The sequence below is a fragment of the Branchiostoma lanceolatum genome, chromosome 10 (genome assembly GCF_035083965.1).
Source record: "Branchiostoma lanceolatum isolate klBraLanc5 chromosome 10, klBraLanc5.hap2, whole genome shotgun sequence".
NCBI classification, from domain to species: Eukaryota; Metazoa; Chordata; class Leptocardii; order Amphioxiformes; family Branchiostomatidae; genus Branchiostoma; species Branchiostoma lanceolatum.
In genome coordinates, this window is record NC_089731.1 from 847,258 (window position 1) to 866,733 (window position 19,476).

The 19,476-nt window shown below is 42.0% G+C and overlaps 1 protein-coding gene and 1 pseudogene across 1 annotated transcript in view; one reads left to right on the plus strand and one right to left on the minus strand.

Moving 5' to 3' along the window:
* Positions 1–19,262, minus strand: part of LOC136443793 (TELO2-interacting protein 1 homolog) — a 21,415-nt gene extending 2,153 nt beyond the window's left edge. Inside the window, exons 1-21 of the mRNA XM_066441157.1 lie at positions 18,936–19,262; positions 18,393–18,532; positions 17,655–17,730; positions 17,194–17,342; positions 16,260–16,390; positions 15,449–15,625; positions 11,156–11,253; positions 10,034–10,236; positions 8,915–9,097; positions 8,497–8,529; positions 7,413–7,550; positions 6,936–7,049; positions 5,523–5,577; positions 4,846–5,104; positions 4,328–4,413; positions 3,517–3,719; positions 2,567–2,685; positions 1,902–2,147; positions 1,611–1,733; positions 1,045–1,110; positions 220–335 (exon numbers count right to left, since the gene is read on the minus strand). Of these exons, the coding sequence (XP_066297254.1) occupies positions 220–335; positions 1,045–1,110; positions 1,611–1,733; positions 1,902–2,147; positions 2,567–2,685; positions 3,517–3,719; positions 4,328–4,413; positions 4,846–5,104; positions 5,523–5,577; positions 6,936–7,049; positions 7,413–7,550; positions 8,497–8,529; positions 8,915–9,097; positions 10,034–10,236; positions 11,156–11,253; positions 15,449–15,625; positions 16,260–16,390; positions 17,194–17,342; positions 17,655–17,730; positions 18,393–18,532; positions 18,936–19,129 (2,909 nt within the window). The 5' untranslated portion in view covers positions 19,130–19,262. The remainder of the gene's footprint in view (positions 1–219; positions 336–1,044; positions 1,111–1,610; positions 1,734–1,901; positions 2,148–2,566; positions 2,686–3,516; positions 3,720–4,327; positions 4,414–4,845; positions 5,105–5,522; positions 5,578–6,935; positions 7,050–7,412; positions 7,551–8,496; positions 8,530–8,914; positions 9,098–10,033; positions 10,237–11,155; positions 11,254–15,448; positions 15,626–16,259; positions 16,391–17,193; positions 17,343–17,654; positions 17,731–18,392; positions 18,533–18,935) is intronic.
* On the plus strand, positions 12,453–14,637 carry LOC136443749 (microfibril-associated glycoprotein 4 pseudogene; annotated as a pseudogene).
* Positions 19,263–19,476: the final 214 nt, after the last annotated feature.

Consider the following 19,476-nt stretch of genomic DNA (forward strand, 5'->3'; position numbering starts at 1 on the left):
GAACAAAGAGGAATCATATGAGACAGTATGAATGTCCATATCCATTAACATAAGAAAACACACGAAATTATGAGACAACAAAACATTGAGATTGGCAAGGTTAATGCCTCGCTGTGGCAAAATCAAGATATTGCCAGTAAGATTGGAAATTTGCAACGGCTACAGAGAGACAGACTTCTTAATTATTAAACATGTAAACTGAGAAGGATGCCTCTGAACCTGATCTTGGCCTGGTTTGTGAGGAAGGTCGTGACCTTGGGCCACACCTCCTTGACTACACGCTTTCTGATGAAGTCACCACACACTTCTCCCATCATGCACAGGGTCTCAAAGGCCTAGAGAAACAAGTACACTGCATATAAGGCACACTTTAAAAAGAGTTTTCAAAATTCAGATTGAACCTCTAAGACATGTATGACTGTAGAAATTACAGTCACAAATGGATTCAACAACCACTTGATGGACCAAGGGAAAAAGGTTGATGAAAACACTGAGGTGGTTGCTCAGGGTGGGGTTGACTATCAAAAAATTTAAAATGGACAGGGCTGTTTTTATGTGGCTTGTGACTGGATGTGGTTGCCTGATCAGTCAAACCTGATCTAGCCTGGATTCCAGCCTTATTAGCTTTAGTCCACTACCCAAGCTTCGCTCCTCGGACTAAAGCTGCTAATAAACCCACAAATTATAGAAAAGGTGGGACATTACGTCTTCCATTGTTTACAAAAGAGAAGTCAAGCCCTTCACTAGTTATAGACAATTACGTTTGTATAGTCTAGTCGCTTTTATACCTATTTTGTACCCTGTTATTTTATGTATGTTGCTTGCAATTAGCCTTCAGGCAGGAATTTGCAATAAACTTATTTTAATAAGGCTGGACTCCAGGCTAGATCAGGTTTGACTGTAGATAACTTCACTGACTGAATTATGTACATCATTTTCTCTTTTCTTCCCTTACAGATTCAATACAATATAAAGTAGGTCTTTTTTAGCTACAAAAAGGAGAAGATAAAAGACTCCACATGTACATTGTGTAAAGACACTGACTTTGAGTATGACCAGTGGCTCTGAGTCCTCCAGTCTGTGTGTGAAGGGCTGCCACAGTCGGTGCACCTGGAACAGGTAAAACAACAGGTATGATATAGCAAAGAACCTTGCCAACAGGTGTTTTAAACAACTGTATCTGTATCTGTATCTGTATAGCCGGTATAACCGCCCTTCGGCGTAACACACCAGCTAACCAACTGGTGTTCTAATAAACACATGGTGGTCTATACGTTTGTTTCTTTAAACACAACAGATAGTGTAGGAAAGTATCATTCTAACAAGTGTTCTAAACACGTGGCGTTTGTTCCACACATCGATTTGTAGAAACACAACAAATAGTGCAGAAAAGCACCATGCACGCTACTGGAAAGGGTTGCAGTCTTTAGGATGGGACATTAAGCCATGGTCCACTGTTCATTGTGCTTGTCGAAGACAGCTAGGGGAATTTCCCCGGTACTATGAACCTGTAAATACTGTACATGGCATCCGTCTTCTCCGTAATAACCAATGGAAGAATAGCTCTTCAGTGAGCTTAACTGGATCAAAATCACTTTCACTTTACAAACCTGTGGCAGCAGCTGGACTGTACTGTCCTGTAGGGCCGTCAGCCCCTCACAGGTGATGTCCAACACCTGTAGCCGCAGCCTGAGGTCACCTGAGGACATCAAGTGTCTGCACCTGTCAAGCACCTGCAGAAATAGTCAAAGCTTAAAGGTAAAGATAGTCCCACGGCATTTTTGAGGAGAGGTACATATAACCATGAAAATCTTGTAAATAAAATCATCACAAAAGTTTAAAGAATTCTTAATCTTAGACTAGTATTTACCTCCTTTTTCTTGAGATTATCTAGGCCGTACCTCGAGAACATTCTTGATGTGTGCAGGAACCTCTGGCTTCTTGTCAGGCTCCTCCATGGCTTCTTCATTCCCAGCATCCTCTGCTGACTCCTTCCCATCATGCTCCACATCTGTGATGTCATCATCACCAAGGAGACCGTCTGCGAGTTGTTTTGTCCGGTGATATTCCACCAGGAAATCTCTGATAGACTGGGTTCCCTCCACGTCCCAACTTTTTCTGGATGGTCTTTTGTTTAGTTCTTTATTCTGGAGCACAGGAATATAATCAGATTGGAACTCATTCATTATTTCATCCATCTATTCATTCCTTTCCCCATCCATCTTTCCATCTCCTCATTTATTCAATTATTCTCATTCAGCATTCATTTCTTCACTCAATCACTCATTCATTCATTGATTCTTTCATACATTCATTTATCCATACGTCCAATTCTTTTAAAATAGTTTAAGTGAAATGACAAGTTAAAGCTATGATTCAAGACACATTTTGGACCTGGATATACCCAATAATGAAACAAAATTATTCATGTTTCATGATTGTAACTGCACGTGCAGTTGTTAATACTTACTGTCTTCCTTCCCTTCACTCCTGCATGATAGGTAACCTCAAGCCAGATGGAACCCTCAATGTGACATAGAATTACAAAACAAACAAACAAACCAACCTTGTTGCCAGGGAACCACCTGTTGACGGCTGCCACCAGGGACTGCAGGACGCTGAGGAAGCTGACACACCTGTCCTCGTGGTGCCGGTCCAGAGCCAGCAGGATCTCCTCTATCGTGTCTTCAACAAGAGGAAGAATCAAAGATGAAAAAATTGACACTGTGAAAATGATGTTGATCCAGTTTAGCTCATCACTGAAGAGCTAATCTTCCACTGGTCCTGACAGAGAAGACAGACGCTATTTATAGTATGTACAGGTTCATTGTAACATGGCTTTCAGCACCAAGAACATTACCTGCACCGCATGGTGTTTGAAAGTTTGAAAGTTAATTAAGGTAGAAGTAGTCTCGTAACATTGCGGCTCACTGAAGAGCTATTTTTCCACTGGTTGTGACAGTGAAGACAGACGCTATGTACAGTATTTACAGGTTCATTGTACCGGTTAAGGTGAAGGCTAGACATCCAGGTACAGTAAATGCAGAAATGTTTGTGTTTTTTTCGGCTATCGTTTTAGCGTGAACTTAAAGCCCCCGCAAACATTTTTGTCCGATACGGTAGCAGTATGTGGCTATAGCGCTACAGCGAACTTAAAACCAAGAACACTCCATTTTCACCTTAAATAAAAACATGTGAACTTACATGCAAGACACACAAGGTAACAGTAACAGTTACATAATAGGGCACAACGTCGGGGCATGGTGAGCATCAAACCCGGGACCTATCGGTTATAAGTCCAAGGCTCTTAGACTGTTGCGCCACACAGATGTAACGTAATCGAATCAACTTTGCATAATTGTTACCTTGCACAAGAAGAACATAACCCTAACCTTTTTGCAAAATTTTTGTATTTCCAACACATCAATCCTTACTTGAACGATGGTATTTGAAGGCATGATTATTTGTTGTTCTTGTCTGAGCTGGTATTAGATACTGCTTGTGAGTAACTGTTACCTTGCACGAGAAGCAGGATATCCTTGTCGCTGTGCTGCAGCATGACTCTGAGCACGTGCGGCGCCCGGGGGTTCAGGCTGAAGTGTCGGAGGCTGAGGGAAATGTCGTTCACCAGGTAGTCTGCATTCTCAGCGATCAGCTGTGCCACCGAGCTGTACCCGCAGCTTACACACACGGATACAAGGCTGGTGTGGGCTGTCTCACTGTAATGTACAACACAGGATATCTGTATTTGTACCTGACATTGGCAAAATACAGAATATCTGTAGGTATACATTATAGTATTGGTCAGTATAGATTCAGAAAGACTGAATCTCTCTCAAACTAAGAGAAAGAAAGTGGTCTATGCTGTTTTACTATAAATGCAGTCATATGAAACTCGTATAACTACTTCTAATTTCATTCAATCGTTGCAAAATATTTCTTACAAGATATTGAGTAGACTTGTCTCTTACAATTGCTGCCAAATAACAGTTGCCATAATGATAGTATACGTCACACTTAAAGTTTGTACTCTGTACTTCTGTTTCATTCAATCATTCTTCTCTTAAATTTTTTTTCTTCATTTATTTATGTTTGGCTGTGTACAATGTACAGCAGCCAAGGCTGCCCGACTAGCTATTGCTATTACAAGGGGCCAGCCTTGCTGCAAAAGTACATGATAAAAAAAAATAGTTGCATTGGTTAAAAATAAATCATACGCACATACAATAATACAACTCTTACCGTGAATCAATATACATAAACATTCTATGAATACCACTGTAAAATCTAAAATCTCTCAAAACGTGAAAAATCCTGTTGAACCGACCTGATGACTGCAGATTCGTCTCCGAGTTTCTCCAGAACTGGGTAAAGACTCTGGATAAGGAGCAGCTTAAAGTCTTCACTAAGCACCTAAGACAAGAAAAAATTTCCATTTTAAGATCCAGACTCCTAAAGATGCATCTTACAGAAAGGAAAGGTATACTCCTCAGTCTATCCAGGACTCTCCTTTAGCAACAGATTTTGCTTAGATTTATCAAAGTCTATATTTACGTCTATGTTGATATTAATGTTTATGTTAAATACATGTTTATCTTTCTTTTGGGTCACATTTCAGACTTCAGAGATGCACAGCTGCACTTTGTAAAAATTGCTCGAAATTTCTTCACAGAACCCTGATTGATAATCCAAGAACATTTTATAAATTCCTCTTCGAATGTACATACAATGAAAAAATTTGTTTGACTATCACATATCAGAATCTATATGGCTTGTATAACCGCGTAACAAACCAACGTATGTTTAACTTAACTCAATGGCTCTGTGAAAATTTTTAATCATCACCTTCGCAAAAATACCGATTCCTTCCAGCTGTAGGCATATGAGAAGAATGTTACTGTTCAATGTCTTATAAGAGGTTTGAGGTGCCCTTGAAGATGACCTTGGAATCAGCCAATCAGGACTGTCTTTCAATGATGTTGTTAAGTCACTGGACCAATCAGGAGGAGTGTTAGAAATGTCTGTGTATTCTGATTGGCTGGAAGTGGGGAGATGCCAATTCTTTGGAGAGATGTATTCTTCTAGTAACGAACTGCGAAAGAAAAACAGAACAAGATTAAAGACATTACGACAAAGTCAAGGACAGCGAACATTGTATTATTTGAAAGGTAAAATGGTATTTCAATCTAAAATTATATAGTTCTTTTTTTTAGCATCCTCAATTACGTGTAAGGTGAAGCATGATGCTTTTTAAGCACCTACATGTAGTAGTGAAATGTGGCTTCTCTACGGCTCGGGTTTTAGCCAAGCACACGGGTCACCCCAACTCTTTTAGATATATAAGTGTGCTGGGTTTTTTTATATGCAGAGGTTTGATGCCTAAGGTTAACGCCTGAAGCTCCCTCATACACGGATATGCTGGCTTTACGTCACCATCCGAAACGACAAAATGTAGCCCCTTACAACATGTCCATACTTAGGTGTAAGAAAGAGAGGCATCCATGTGAATGAGGAAAAAGTACCAAATAATGTCTGCTGTTTCTTCACTGGGTGGCCTGGCTGCTACATCCGGAAGCTCTGCAACAACATGATGCAGAATTTTGCAAACACTACATTTTGTATCAGTTCTACAATAGACCAATCCTGTCGAACACCATATCGAACGAATAGAAGACCCATAGAACACCCTGTTCTATTCAGCCCACCTCCGTCAAAAACAGCGTTGGCGGGGCAGAAATGGCGCGTGTAAAGCAGGGTACGTATATCTGGGACAGGTTTTCCACTGTATTGGTTGAATGCATGCTCAGAACAAAAACGAATTTAAAAAGAAAATAGATCGGGCACTCAAGGAGAGGAAGCTTGTACCACATGCTGACTACTACTAAAGTCCGCTAGCGAAGAGTTTCGTATCTTCAGTTACTGGTGTGTGAAACTGGTTAACTTGAAAGTGAACAGGGAAGTAAAATGATGCATTTTAATTCTTAGTTACTAAATACCATGCAGCTCTTATGCATGCAGTCAATACAGCCGGAACCCTGTCACAGATATATGAACCCTGTTTTACACGTGCATCGGCTGCCTGTCAGAAACTGGGCGCTGATGCCCACCGACAACGGAAAGCTATGCGGCGCATACCGCTTTAACATTGATCGAAAACATTACGCTCTCACCGCAACTACACCTACCCCCTCCTTAAACAACTCTACCCGGTGGATACAGCCTTCAACAAAGAAGACGTAGCATTCTTATTTGGTAGCATTCTAATCTTCATCGACGTATTCTTATTTGGGTCGCTCTGAAAGGGTTTCAGTGCCACAAAAGCTAAACCGAAGTCAGTGGCATTATTTTCAACCTAGCCGCGGCAACCATGTTTGGTCCATCAAACCCTGTTTTTGACGGAGGTGTTCGAAATCGAACAGGGGGCGTGGCCTTGGGATCGGTCTATGATGTGATAATACTACTGATCAGTGACACTGTGCAGACTGAAGTAGAGTTTCTAAGAAACGTAATGTAAATATGGTGAAAAATTTTTTGGATGGTCCAACTGCAATAGGAAACGAAAACACAAGTTGGTGCTAATGAGTGAATGAGCTCCTGTTGTCGACAACAGGAGCTAATGTTGGCCCACAGGCTCGGTTCCAAGTGCCAGACAGTTCCTTTCTGGGCCAGGGTGGGATTGTACATTCTCATGCACTGCATGTAAATCCATTTAATATAGCGGTTGTTAATTCTAGCCCTTGGGGGAAAGGGAATTGTTCACTGCATTCAATCTTAACGGTGGGAACAAACATCAGTGTTTCAAGTATAAGTAATCAAACATTTGCGATGATGAAATTTTAGCGGTAGACTAGTGACAGCTAAAGTAGCTAAATCAAGTTACCGTTCAACTTAACAAATAAAGAATTAAAGTATGTATATTGCTGGACTGGACTGACCTTCCCCGGTTGACCCCAGCAGAATCTCATTGAGAATGAGAACGGCCTGTTTTCTGTGGAGGGATGACTGCTGGTACAGGTCCAGGAAATGGTCCACCAGCAGAGAAAGATCCCCTGGACATACACGCAACATGGAATAAAAGTTTAGTATTAGTAAAAAAAATGACCAAGAAGAATCAAGTACCAAGTGAACATGATGATAATTTCTTGTGACAATGTACATGCAGTAGGTTGTACCTTAACAGACACTTAATATTTGAAAAGTTAGGTTCTAAATTTCATTGCTGCCATGTCAGAAAACCTGTATCATAACTTATTTTTTTTGTATAAAGTTTGCTCTTTTGTTTTGAAACTCCTGATTTCATCTTGCATAACAAGGTCACATGTTGAAGACACCATTTTCAATATATGATTGTGTTTAAGTCTCAGAATGACCCTTCCAACAGTAAGTCACGCTAATCTACATGACAGACTTACCATAATACCCGAGCAGCTGGCAGATCTGTCTCAACAGCTGGTAGACTCGAGGGTCCTGGAAGTGTCTGAAGCGCTTTGTTCTGTTTGGCAGGACGTAGTGTCCAGCAGGAGGACCCTCCATAGAAATGGCAGGTGTGCCTGAGGAAGAAATGGAAGAAATACATCTAGCTGAAGAACAGGAAATGGAAAATTTCCTCAACTGAGAATTTACAACAGTGTGATTGGTAAATAGTTCAGAAAAATACACTATATAATTTGTATAATATACGAAAAGTTTTTTGGCAGTTCTCATGTAGGTTTAAGTAACCCCATACCCCAAGTGAAATTGGCAAATTGAAAAATAAAAAAAAATTAAACAATCAATTTAATCATATCAATTAGGCTAGACATACAGTAACAAGATATGCAAGGTACAAACAATGTAACAGTTGACAAGCAACTGGATAAAGGTACCTCGTGGAATTTGATAAAGATTAATAAACTCCCTTGGCCACCTCCACCAAGAGTTCTTTCCCACACTATTTTGACAAGTGTAGGCTGAATTTGAGCTTCTCATGAATAAAGAATAAGGAATAAAGAAAGGTCCCAACCTCCAGCAGGAGTTCTCTCCCCCACTATCCTGACTAACCTCCAGCAGGAGTTCTCTCCCCCACTATCCTGACTAACCTCCAGCAGGAGTTCTCTCCCCCACTATCCTGACTAACCTCCAGCAGGAGTTCTCTCCCCCACTATCCTGACTAACCTCCAGCAGGAGTTCTCTCCCCCACTATCCTGACTAACCTCCAGCAGGAGTTCTCTCCCCCACTATCCTGACTAACCTCCAGCAGGAGTTCTCTCCCCCACTATCCTGACTAACCTCCAGCAGGAGTTCTCTCCCCCACTATCCTGACTAACCTCCAGCAGGAGTTCTCTCCCCCACTATCCTGACTAACCTCCAGCAGGAGTTCTCTCCCCCACTATCCTGACTAACCTCCAGCAGGAGTTCTCTCCCCCACTATCCTGACTAACCTCCAGCAGGAGTTCTCTCCCCCACTATCCTGACTAACCTCCAGCAGGAGTTCTCTCCCCCACTATCCTGACTAACCTCCACTAGGAGTTCTCTCCCCCACTATCCTGACTAACCTCCAGCAGGAGTTCTCTCCCCCACTATCCTGACTAACCTCCAGCAGGAGTTCTCTCCCCCACTATCCTGACTAACCTCCACTAGGAGTTCTCTCCCCCACTATCCTGACTAACCTCCAGCAGGAGTTCTCTCCCCCACTATCCTGACTAACCTCCAGCAGGAGTTCTCTCCCCCACTATCCTGACTAACCTCCACTAGGAGTTCTCTCCCCCACTATCCTGACTAACCTCCAGCAGGAGTTCTCTCCCCCACTATCCTGACTAACCTCCAGCAGGAGTTCTCTCCCCCACTATCCTGACTAACCTCCAGCAGGAGTTCTCTCCCCCACTATCCTGACTAACCTCCAGCAGGAGTTCTCTCCCCCACTATCCTGACTAACCTCCACTAGGAGTTCTCTCCCCCACTATCCTGACGTCGGTGACGTCCAGCTCCAGAACCTGCACCAGCGCCAGGGACAGCCGCTTCAGGTGAGCCGCGGAGTTCAGCAGAGTCGCGACCCTCGACCCCAGGAGCTTCAGGTAGCCGTGGGTCAAGGTCAAGGTGGACAGCTTCTTCTCATCGTCTGGGAAGGAAATTTTAAGGAGTTAAAATTCAACTTTCATTCACAATTCTAAATGCAGTTTGAAAAGAATTGCTATCGTATCGGTAATACTTAACTCACCACAACACGTCAAGTACTAATCTCATTTCATCGCATCATAATTAATTAGAAAGTGTATCTTTTACCCTTCCCCATGATTGTTGTGATCAAATGCTAAATTAAATACATATGATCACACAGTGATTGCAGGAGTACCAGTGCTGTGCATGTAAGTGAGTACCGTATTTTCTCAATTTAAGTACACACTTTTTAAACTTTTCTAAATTCAAAAAGTGTCTCATGCTATCGCCAAAGTGGGGGTGCAGACTTTATTTGAGGTCACTGACTGTAGGTGATTAAAGAAATGCTGAAATTTTCCTCCAACATTTGTGTCCGTCTTCATATCTATCTATTTATCGATTTCAAGGCTTTTACAAGGCTGGCACTTTCCATGACTGGGCACTGCTTTTCAGATTAGCCCGTTTCCATAACTAGCTGTGTATCTCATATCATCAAACAGCTTAAATGCCTGATGGAGGCTTACAACAAAATGTCCTCATCAGCCTGAGCACTAGGTAGATAAAAGAGCGCTTACAGCTACATGGGCAAAAGGCATGTGTGACAGGTCTTTCGGTGTAATATAACATGTTATGCAGTTTATACCAGCTCTGTAGATACAAATACAACTTATTTTATATCCTATGTATTAGACTCTAGAGTACTTTTAGAACCATTGTTTTAGACTTAGTATTAGATGCCCTCAGGCTGTTAGTTTCATTATATGTAATTCAAAATCTGTATGCCTGCATGTACTTTCATGTAGCCCTGTAGGGCATGAATGCACAGTATAAACCTTATTATTATTAATCTATCATTGAATAGCTTGTCTGATGAGAGTTTACAACAAAATGTCCTCACCTGCTGCCCTCATCAGCCTGGGCAGGGCCGTCGCCAGCGCGTGCAGGTTCTCCTCCAGGATCTCCACCAGCGGCCGCGAGCACAGGTGTTGGTCTGCGTACCTGCCGAGCACCTGGGTACACCTGGCTGACACCTGGGGGTAGTCATCCCCCACCTGGCTCACTAGCATCTGCAGCAGGGGGGCGGTGCAGCACTGTAGGGTCCTGTAGGGGGGAAAGTGAAAGTGATCTTGAACCAGGTGTTTGTCTGCGTACCTGTGGAGCACCTGGGTACACCTGTCTGACACCTGGGGGTAGTCGTCTCCCACCTGGCTCACAAGCATCTGCAGCAGGGGGGCGGTGCAGCACTGCAGGGTGCTGCGGGGGGGAAAGTGAAAGTGATCTTGAATCAGATGTTGGTCTGATTACCTGTGGAGCACCTGAGCACACCTGGCTGACACCTGGGGGTAGTCGTCACCCACCTGGCTCACTAACAACTGCAGCAGGGGGGCGGTGCAGCACTGTAGGGTCCTGCAGGGGGGAAAGTAAAAGTGATCTTGAACCAGGTGTTAGTGGGAGTACCTGTGGAGCATCTGAGCACACCTGTCGGACACCTGGGGAAAAAGAAGAAAGGCCAGATTTGTATTGTTGAATCACCCTGGGGATCTGGCTGCAAAATATATGAGAAATAGTATTGGAGTTGAACAAACACACCACTATCAGTGGACTAGCCCCTACTCTACTGGCCCTGTATGGCCCAAGAACTAAGAGCACCGCCCCTATTCACCAACAGGCGTGTGGTAAGAATTTTAACAAATTTGATGGTATGTGAAAGTCGACTCACTTTGTGCACTCCATAAGAAGTCTGTCAGCAAAGTCTACCAGGGCCAGCCTTACTGAGTTCAAACCAGGTCATTACAAAATGAAAGACTAGAAAATTACTACATATACTGCTTCCTCTGCTTACAATTAGTAGTTAAGTACTCAGCACATATGAGAAATGGAAACAATATGTAGTATGGGAATTGAACACAGACACCACTGTACTGACCCGGTATGACCCAAGAGCTAATAGAAATGCAGAAGGTCGCCGCCCCAAGGTGTAAGGAATTTAACAAATTTGATGCTATGAAAGTCGACTCACTTTGTGCACTTCATGAGAAGTCTGTCAGCAAAGTCCACCAGGGCGAGCCTGACTCTCCAGCTGGGGTGCGTCTCTCCTGCTATCCTCTGCACCAACACCTGCAGTTGGCACACAGAAAAGGTGAAATATTGAAATTATTATGAAGAACTTTATTGAAATAACAAATTAAAGTACATCGACTTTTGAAAGGTCTTCTACTTTAGATACAGAAACTTTAGGTAGATATGATGATATTCTATGGCCTAACTGATGATGATGATCCACTGTGTTCTGCAGCTCAGGTACAATGTAGTTGTGGAAACAACCTCTGGCTTTTGCCTCTACGTTATGGCCTAACTACTACAGTTTCTAATATCTAAACATTACCTTTAAAAAATGTGCCTATTTGTACACTGTAATTACAGTGTGATGATTGTCTGCTCATGAAAGGTGTTTGTTAATAGGATAAAATAGTGCCGGATGAAATAATCGTAAAACAACAAAATTTTTAAGCTAATGGAGTTCGTTCATTTTGTTTTGCTTCTGTATCTATTACATATGTCAAGTTGAACTCATTATCATTTTTAGAATTCAAACTATACCACTGGACAAACCTTTCTGAAATTTGACAGACATTTCAGATGCCTTTGATTGCATATTCCATAAAATCTGATTCAAAATCAAATTTGGTGCATGCACAGATGCCATCCATATAATTGAGTCAGCATGGCCTAATGTGGCTGTTGCAGCTGTGTTGACACATGTGCCAAACTTTATAAGTTATAGATTGATACTCTAGGATGTTTGCTGCGGAGCAATCTTAACAAAGAAGGTAAAGGCCTTAGCTGGTTTAATTTATGTCTTGGTTTATAGAAACCTCTGTATGTCTTGAAAGTAAGTGTATTGTTGAGCTGTGAATAAAAGAGCACTTGATGATATTTGTATAATGAAAGAAGTCTTGATGATATTTGTGTGGTGAAACACAAGACAAAAAAATACACAATTACAGGATGTAGTCATTGCTGCCATTAGAATTCTTTACTTACCAAAGCAGGGACCTTACCAGCGTGGAGACAGCTATATTCAGATGGACAAGTTTTGGTAAACTAGTCAAAACTTTAAACACTAAATCTACAAACTTTAAAACATGTTGTCTGCATGGTGCTTATTACCATCCATTATTGGTGTTACATACAACAGCATCAGCAGATATTCCCTGTTGATACAACAGGAGAAATGGCATAAAAACCCAGAGGTTTGCCTTGTCGTCACAGAAAACAAGGAGAGCTCATTCTGGTGTGATCACAGATTTGCCACCATGGTTAAGGTAAGTCCTCACCCCATTTCTTAAAAGTTAGTCCAGATCTGTGGAAAGCTTGCAGACTTGTACGGCACTGAGAATGAAGACGTTTTGGTGATTGCAAAATTCTTGTTTTAGGAAACTTAAATGGCTGCAAGGAAATTATAATTAATGGGGGAATGCACGCAATCTTGGTGGGCAAAAAAAAATAATAATTTAGAGTCATAGTATACAGTACACAGAGCTGGTTTTTCATATACATGATCATAATCATGTAGTGCTAGTTGAACCCTTCACCAAAAGTACCCTCTTACTAATAGCTGGTGACTTTCAGTATTAAAGAATTGTGAAGATGAGTTAAATTTGTAACACATAAAGTTGATGATTCATTTTCAGACTCAGACCTTCCGCCTGGTGACCGTTATCCTGCTTGTGGCTGGTGGTGTCGGCTTTTCTGCCGAGATTCCTCAACAACAAGGTGCTCAAGGTATTGCTAGATATACATGTAACGTCAATGGTCATAATTCTACCGACTACCCTTAATAAGAATGCCACATTAGAAAAATGGGTCATCTGGAGGTTAAAAATGTTTTGAACACCTGTATGTTTAAAGTGTGCTTACATGTACATGTACCTCAGGGATTACTGATGCTGCATTAGTACATTTGGTAAAATTCAACGGTTGTTTTCTTTTCATCTGATGGTTCTAGCGTACAGTAACTAGTGGAATTTTGAGAATTTTACAATATCACGGAATTCCAGACTACTTCAAGAATCTTGGAATTAAGTTCTTCATATATAGACAATGTTTGCAAAGTCAAAAACAGACTTCTTTTTTTTACTTTGATATTTGCAGCAACTTTGCCGTTTTGATTGACAACCTAATAAAGGTACACTCAAGTATTCCATCAAAAGCAAATTAAAGCAAATGCAAGATGTGTCTTAAATCTATTTACAGATGAAAGTTTGAACAACTATGCAGAAGTCCAAAGGAATGACCCTCCCCCTGGTGCGGCGCACTTCCAAGACTGTGCCAACCTCTTCCCTCTACTCTACTGGACCAACACAGTGCAGGATGGAGTCTTCCCCATCAAACCTGCAGCCTCATCCGACCACTTCGACGTCTACTGTGACATGACTACAGATGGTGGGGGCTGGACTGTCATACAGAGGAGGTATAATGGGAGACTCAACTTTGTCAGACGTTGGGCAGATTACAAAAATGGGTTTGGGAAGGTCGAGGGGGAACACTGGCTTGGACTGGATAAAATTCACAACCTGACATCCCAGAATAACTATGAACTTTATGTGGTGTTAGAAGATTGGGAAGGTAACTCTAAACATGCTAAATATGACATATTTGGCATTGGGAATGAGAGTACAGATTATACACTGAACGTTGGGGGCTACAGTGGGGATGCTGGGGACTCTATGAGATACCATAATGATGAGAAATTCAGTGCTAGAGATGTTGACAATGATGCGACCAGTAGTAATCACTGTGCTCAGGAGTTTTCAGGTGGCTGGTGGTATTCAAATTGTGGTTACTCTGTCCTGAATGGTCCCTACTTCCAACCGGAGGACTATCAGGGGAGTGAGACAGGGCGGGGTGTTCTCTGGTATCATTGGAAGAGCACCTACTACTACTCATTGAAGGCCACCAAGATGATGGTGCGGCCTCGAAACTTTATCCGCAATCTGTGATTGAAGTGCAGATCATTCTTTCATACAACATTCTCAATCTCATGATCATACAGAGAGAGATGTGTGAATACCAGCTGATTGATACAAAAATGTAATTTCCTGATTACACGCTATAAACAAGAAGTCGAGGGATTAACTTCCTTCCCGGACCCGGAGGTAATTACTACAATCCTACCCCTGGGGTAATGATGAACAATTATTTTTAGTACATGTGTTGTGGCATATCTTGGTGGTGTTGTCCTGTGCTCAATATCATCCAACATGTGAATGGTCTGGCTACTGCAGGTTAGAGCAGAGGGCTACATTTGTATCTTGTTCATGGTAACACGTATTGCACAGAGTGTACCACATTGTCTAGAAGTGCCTGGTATCATACAGTACATGTATCGTTCAATGTATTTCAATCACTGACACAGATGCTGTCCATATTCCTAAATGAATACTGACCCATAGTGCAATGTTCAGCTGAATGAAGCCCAATAAAAGTTTACATCGCATGTTCAGTGTGAATTGTCTTATTTTGAGTACTAGTTTCTTAACTTTAATAAACTTTGAGCATACTTGCTAATAGATGCATTTCTATATAGTTTCCAGCCATCATAAATCATACATTTATCTTAGAATAAAACACCTGAACAGTGCCACACATGTGTTCCCCTCAGTGAGTGTTTGTGACTTCTGATATAAACAGTGTAGCATTGCCAGGGAAGGTGTGCAGAAAAACAACACAAGAAAAAGAAACACTGGCTTACTGCAAAATTCATCTACTTTTGCTGTGGCATTATCTCACAGTATCGAAGGGGGAAAGGGGTTTTACAAGACTTGACCATTAAAAGGCCTGGAGCTGACTGTGATGTCCTGTTCATTGACAAACACAGTTACAAACACTGTTATACATTACTGTAGAGTCCATAAATATACCCCGGGTCCGAATGGTATGACCCGGGGGTCAGAGGTGAAATAGCACATGTACCGAGGACCAGATGCCTTACAAATATACACAAGAGTTCCGTTGAATCCTCGTCCCGTCTCCTCCTTGGGTCGGCCTGTAAGTGGTAACTTACATTACCAAATGCAACTAAGATTGGTGAGTAGAAGAAAGTAGGTCAACATGACTTGGCCAAATTACCAAGCCTTGTTTGTGTTGATTTACTGTTATCCCATAATTCATGCATGTTGGGTTGCAGTGTTTTAATCAATGTCACTGATTTGCCTTTGTCGTGCTAAGTGATTTTGTGTCAAAAGACTTTAAGCCAGCAGTTATTCCGCAAAATAAAAAGACTAAAAAGAATACTTAAAAAAAAAACTACCTTGAGTTTGTCTGCCGTGCCGCTGCACCAGTCTTCTGTCCTCCTGACCTGGAGTGACCTCAGCCTCTCGCTGACACCCACGTCATGTGACTCAACGCTGCATTGTGATTGGTTGTTGTCAACAGAGCTGTCACTCATCACCATGGCAACGATTTTGGACCATGCTTCAGTTGCACACTGGGGTTGAAAGACAATATCCAGAATGAATTCTGATACAAAGAAGTTAAAACATAAAAGCCCCACTAGGTATGTAGCTGTGTACATTCCATAACAATAAAAATAATTACTATAAGACATACCTTTTTACATCATATTAGAAGACTTTTGATTCCTGCAACTAATCTAGATCAACATTGAAATTACATTGGAAAGTTTCCAGGTGAAGAACAAGGATCAGGTTGTGCACCTCTACAACAAACAACACAGTCATGTTCATCTGACCACAAGATCATTAAGGTCTAGCACATTGGTATACTTCCAACTTTTCAGAAAACTTCACACACATACTGTAAATGCAGAAATGTGCATGGCGGCTTTTTGTTTGCAGTTTTTGCAGTGAACTCTTCAGTGCAAACTTAAAACCATTGCAAAACGTTTTGCCCACCTGTGATTGCAGCCTTTGTTTCAAAAGCCAACTTAAAACCATTGTGAACATGCCATTTTCTACCTACCGCAAAATCAAATCCCGGCAAAATTAAATGCATTTACTGTTACAGTAGGTTTTTTTCACTGTTACAGCTGTAGTTTTTTTTTATAAGTTTGATTTAAACATGTTTACATGTAACATGTTTATAATGTAGGTCAAACTTACCACAATCACAGCATGCCCCTGTTTGGCATCTCCCAGGATGACCCTACAGAGGGTCATTGTGATCCCAGGTAAGAAGGAAGCAAAGCTGTCGGCGATCTGTCTGTCCAGACTGGGACTGAAGTCGGCACACCCTGGAGAGATAACCAAAGATCTTAAATTTATGGTGTCAAGGTTATCACCTACAGTCCCACAGGTTACTGCATAAAAATGCAGGGGGTTTTCTTTAAAAACTTGAACAAGAGGGAGCACACACAGGCGAGGGAGCGAATTCTATGTATTTATGGAAGAATCAATTGCTGAGTGAAGGCTGTATGCTGGATATTAAGCTAAAATCTGAATTCAACAAGGGCGCTAGCTGGGCTGAAACAAGAGGGTGCAGCGCCCTTCTTTCCCGATTTAGATGAACCCCTGAAAATGTACCAGTTTCTTTGTTTTTTAGCCTTAAGTAGTAGTCCACTGTGTTCTGCTGCTGCAGTAGTCTGGACATCCTGCAGCTGCAATCAGTCTTTCTTCAACTCTCTCCACTTTGTCCGGTTCGCCGCAAGCTCCCTTAGCTCCCGCAGTTTTCTTTATCTATTCATTGTAAGCTCAAATTGGCATTATGGCCGCTTTGTTCCATTAAGGTCAAGAGGTCAGACAAAATATAAAAAAGATACAGCTAGTATTAGTAAGAGAACATGACATTGAGTCAGGCTAACAGTGCATATCAATGACTTTTGCTAGAAGAATTTGACAATTTCTTCCACTTTCAGAGTGTGTTACAGTGATCTGCCAGTTGCATCAACTTTTTTTTCAACTGCAGAGTTTAAATAGTCTACATGTGTACACTGATAGGGTATCAAGAATCTCCTTTCCTTACTTAACACTAAAAACAGTTTAGACACTATAGCTAGGTTATACATACTACATGTACATTTGATACATGGTCTCTCACCAGAGTGACAGCCTGCTAGTACCATCAGGCATTCCATGGTCTCCAACCGCAGTTTCCTGGCGCTCTCGTGCTCTGCAACGGACAGCAGGATGGACACAGCGTGGCCAATCAGGGGCAGGCACTGGATTGTATACAGCTTCACCAGCAGACTATTGGGGAAAAATGTAACAAAAAACAAGGTCAAACTTTCAAAGATGGCAGACTTCAGGAGGATATTGGGGAAAAATATTGCCAAAATTCAGAAGACAAACACTTAAATCTGAATCTATAAATTACATTGATAAAATATAATTTGCTTTTTAGCATTTTTATTGATGTCTTGATAACACAATCTGATTTTTTAATTGAGTGGTTTTACCCCAAGCAAAACCTATATAAAACCTCGAGTTCCTTGCCCCAAGCAAAACCATCAGACTCTAAAATTCTGGCAAGATCTCTGAATGATGCTGTACACCACTGACCTGGAGTCTGCAGCCAACAGAAGACTCTTCAACGTCGTGACCACGGCCAACTTCAACTCCTCACTCATATCAGCAACTGGGTACAAATAGAGGCCATACATTTTGCACATGAACATGAACTTCAATACACATAAGATAATGGAGACATAACATTACATTACATACATGGAGCAGTTGACCATGATTTGTGTCAGGAATTGGTCGAGTCTTGAGTAGACAATGCTCTTTTTTAATACTTGAAGCATTTCCCTACTATAGGAACATTGACCACCAGCCTGAGTGACATCTTAATAAGTGAAGGGAGACTGTCGGAGCCAGTGGAACAAACTAGCATGACACTCTGGCAACAGGACTACACACATTCCATCTAATCGATCATCCCCTCCCAGTCTCTGTCTCTCACAGTAGTGCATGCACACTTAAGTTATTCTCTCTCTCTCTGGCTCATTCCCCGTCGTCAAGGATAAGCGGGAAGGGCAGGCCCTCTGATGGCTGAACAGTCCTATCCTGGAGTGTCCTATCCAAGCTAAACATGTATTCTAGGTACAAGCTAACAGGCCTTTTGGCCTTTCTAACTCTATACTCTATACTACTAGTATATAGTGCTCTCATTACAACTTTTTAGGTGCCAGGTCCAAGCAGATGTTAGGTGTCAGAGAAGTCAGAAAACATTACAATCATCTACCCCATATCTGCTTGGAGATTAGATGCCATGACCTTAAATGAACTTACACATACCTTGTCCGTTATTGCTGGGTGAACTGAGCAGGACACAGAGCTGGGTGAAGGTGTCCTCCAACATGTCCCAGTGGTGGACGTGGGTGTGCTGGAACACGTGGGTCATGCACTCCAGCACAGCCTGGGTCAGCCGCTCGTGTCTGGAAACAACAGTGGAGGAACATGGTGTGTTATAGTCTGGGTGGGGTGTTGGAATACGTGGGTCATGCACTCCAACATTATCATGATAACAGCCTGGGTCAGCCTCTATAATGGGAACAAGGGCAAAAGTACTTACCCTGCTTTACTGATTATATTAGCTTTAAGTTATAGTCATGACTCTTTGTTGTTTTGTTTTGTTTTGTTCTGTCTTGTTCTGTATTCTGTATATTGAGAATCGCAGAATTCATAACCACCTATTACACACACACACAAACACACACACACACAAACACACACACACACACCATGTATAGACATATATAGACATACTTTGTGCAGAGACAGATAAAGATTATACTTCAGCCCCTTGGTGTGAGGTACAAAATACTCCTGAAAACTCACAGTCGCTGTTTCTGCTTGAGCAGGATCCTGAGAGGAAACAGCGCGTACTCCTGCAGCTGCTGAAGGTCCTCCCCGGCCGTCTCATCCAAAAGTTTCCTCAACTCCGAGACGTTTTGTACCGTCTGTTCCTTCGTCAGTTGGACGCAACACGGTCTCAGGCGCCGGAACGCCTCCTTGGTAGACTCTGCCATCATTTAACTCGACGTCTTAGCTTTCCTTAGCTTACTCTTGAGTAACATGAAGCATATGAAGACTGGGGACTGTCATAAGGGACAGGAAAATGCAAAAGTCTCGTCCGACAGTGCACAACATGCGTCTTTTTGTCGACTCGACGCCATCTTGTTTAGGTCAGAGGTCACCGTGACAAAAAAAATGGCGCGAAAATTTGAAACTTGCCTTGGAGCATAACTAAGCAGCGTCTCTGACTAAAGGTCTTTATGATAATATCAGGTGTATCAGGTGTATTTGCAGCCAGTGCCACAGGCAGGTACCCAATGTGTAGGGTAATGAGGCTGTTTGTCTAATTTTTCCTGACACGCAA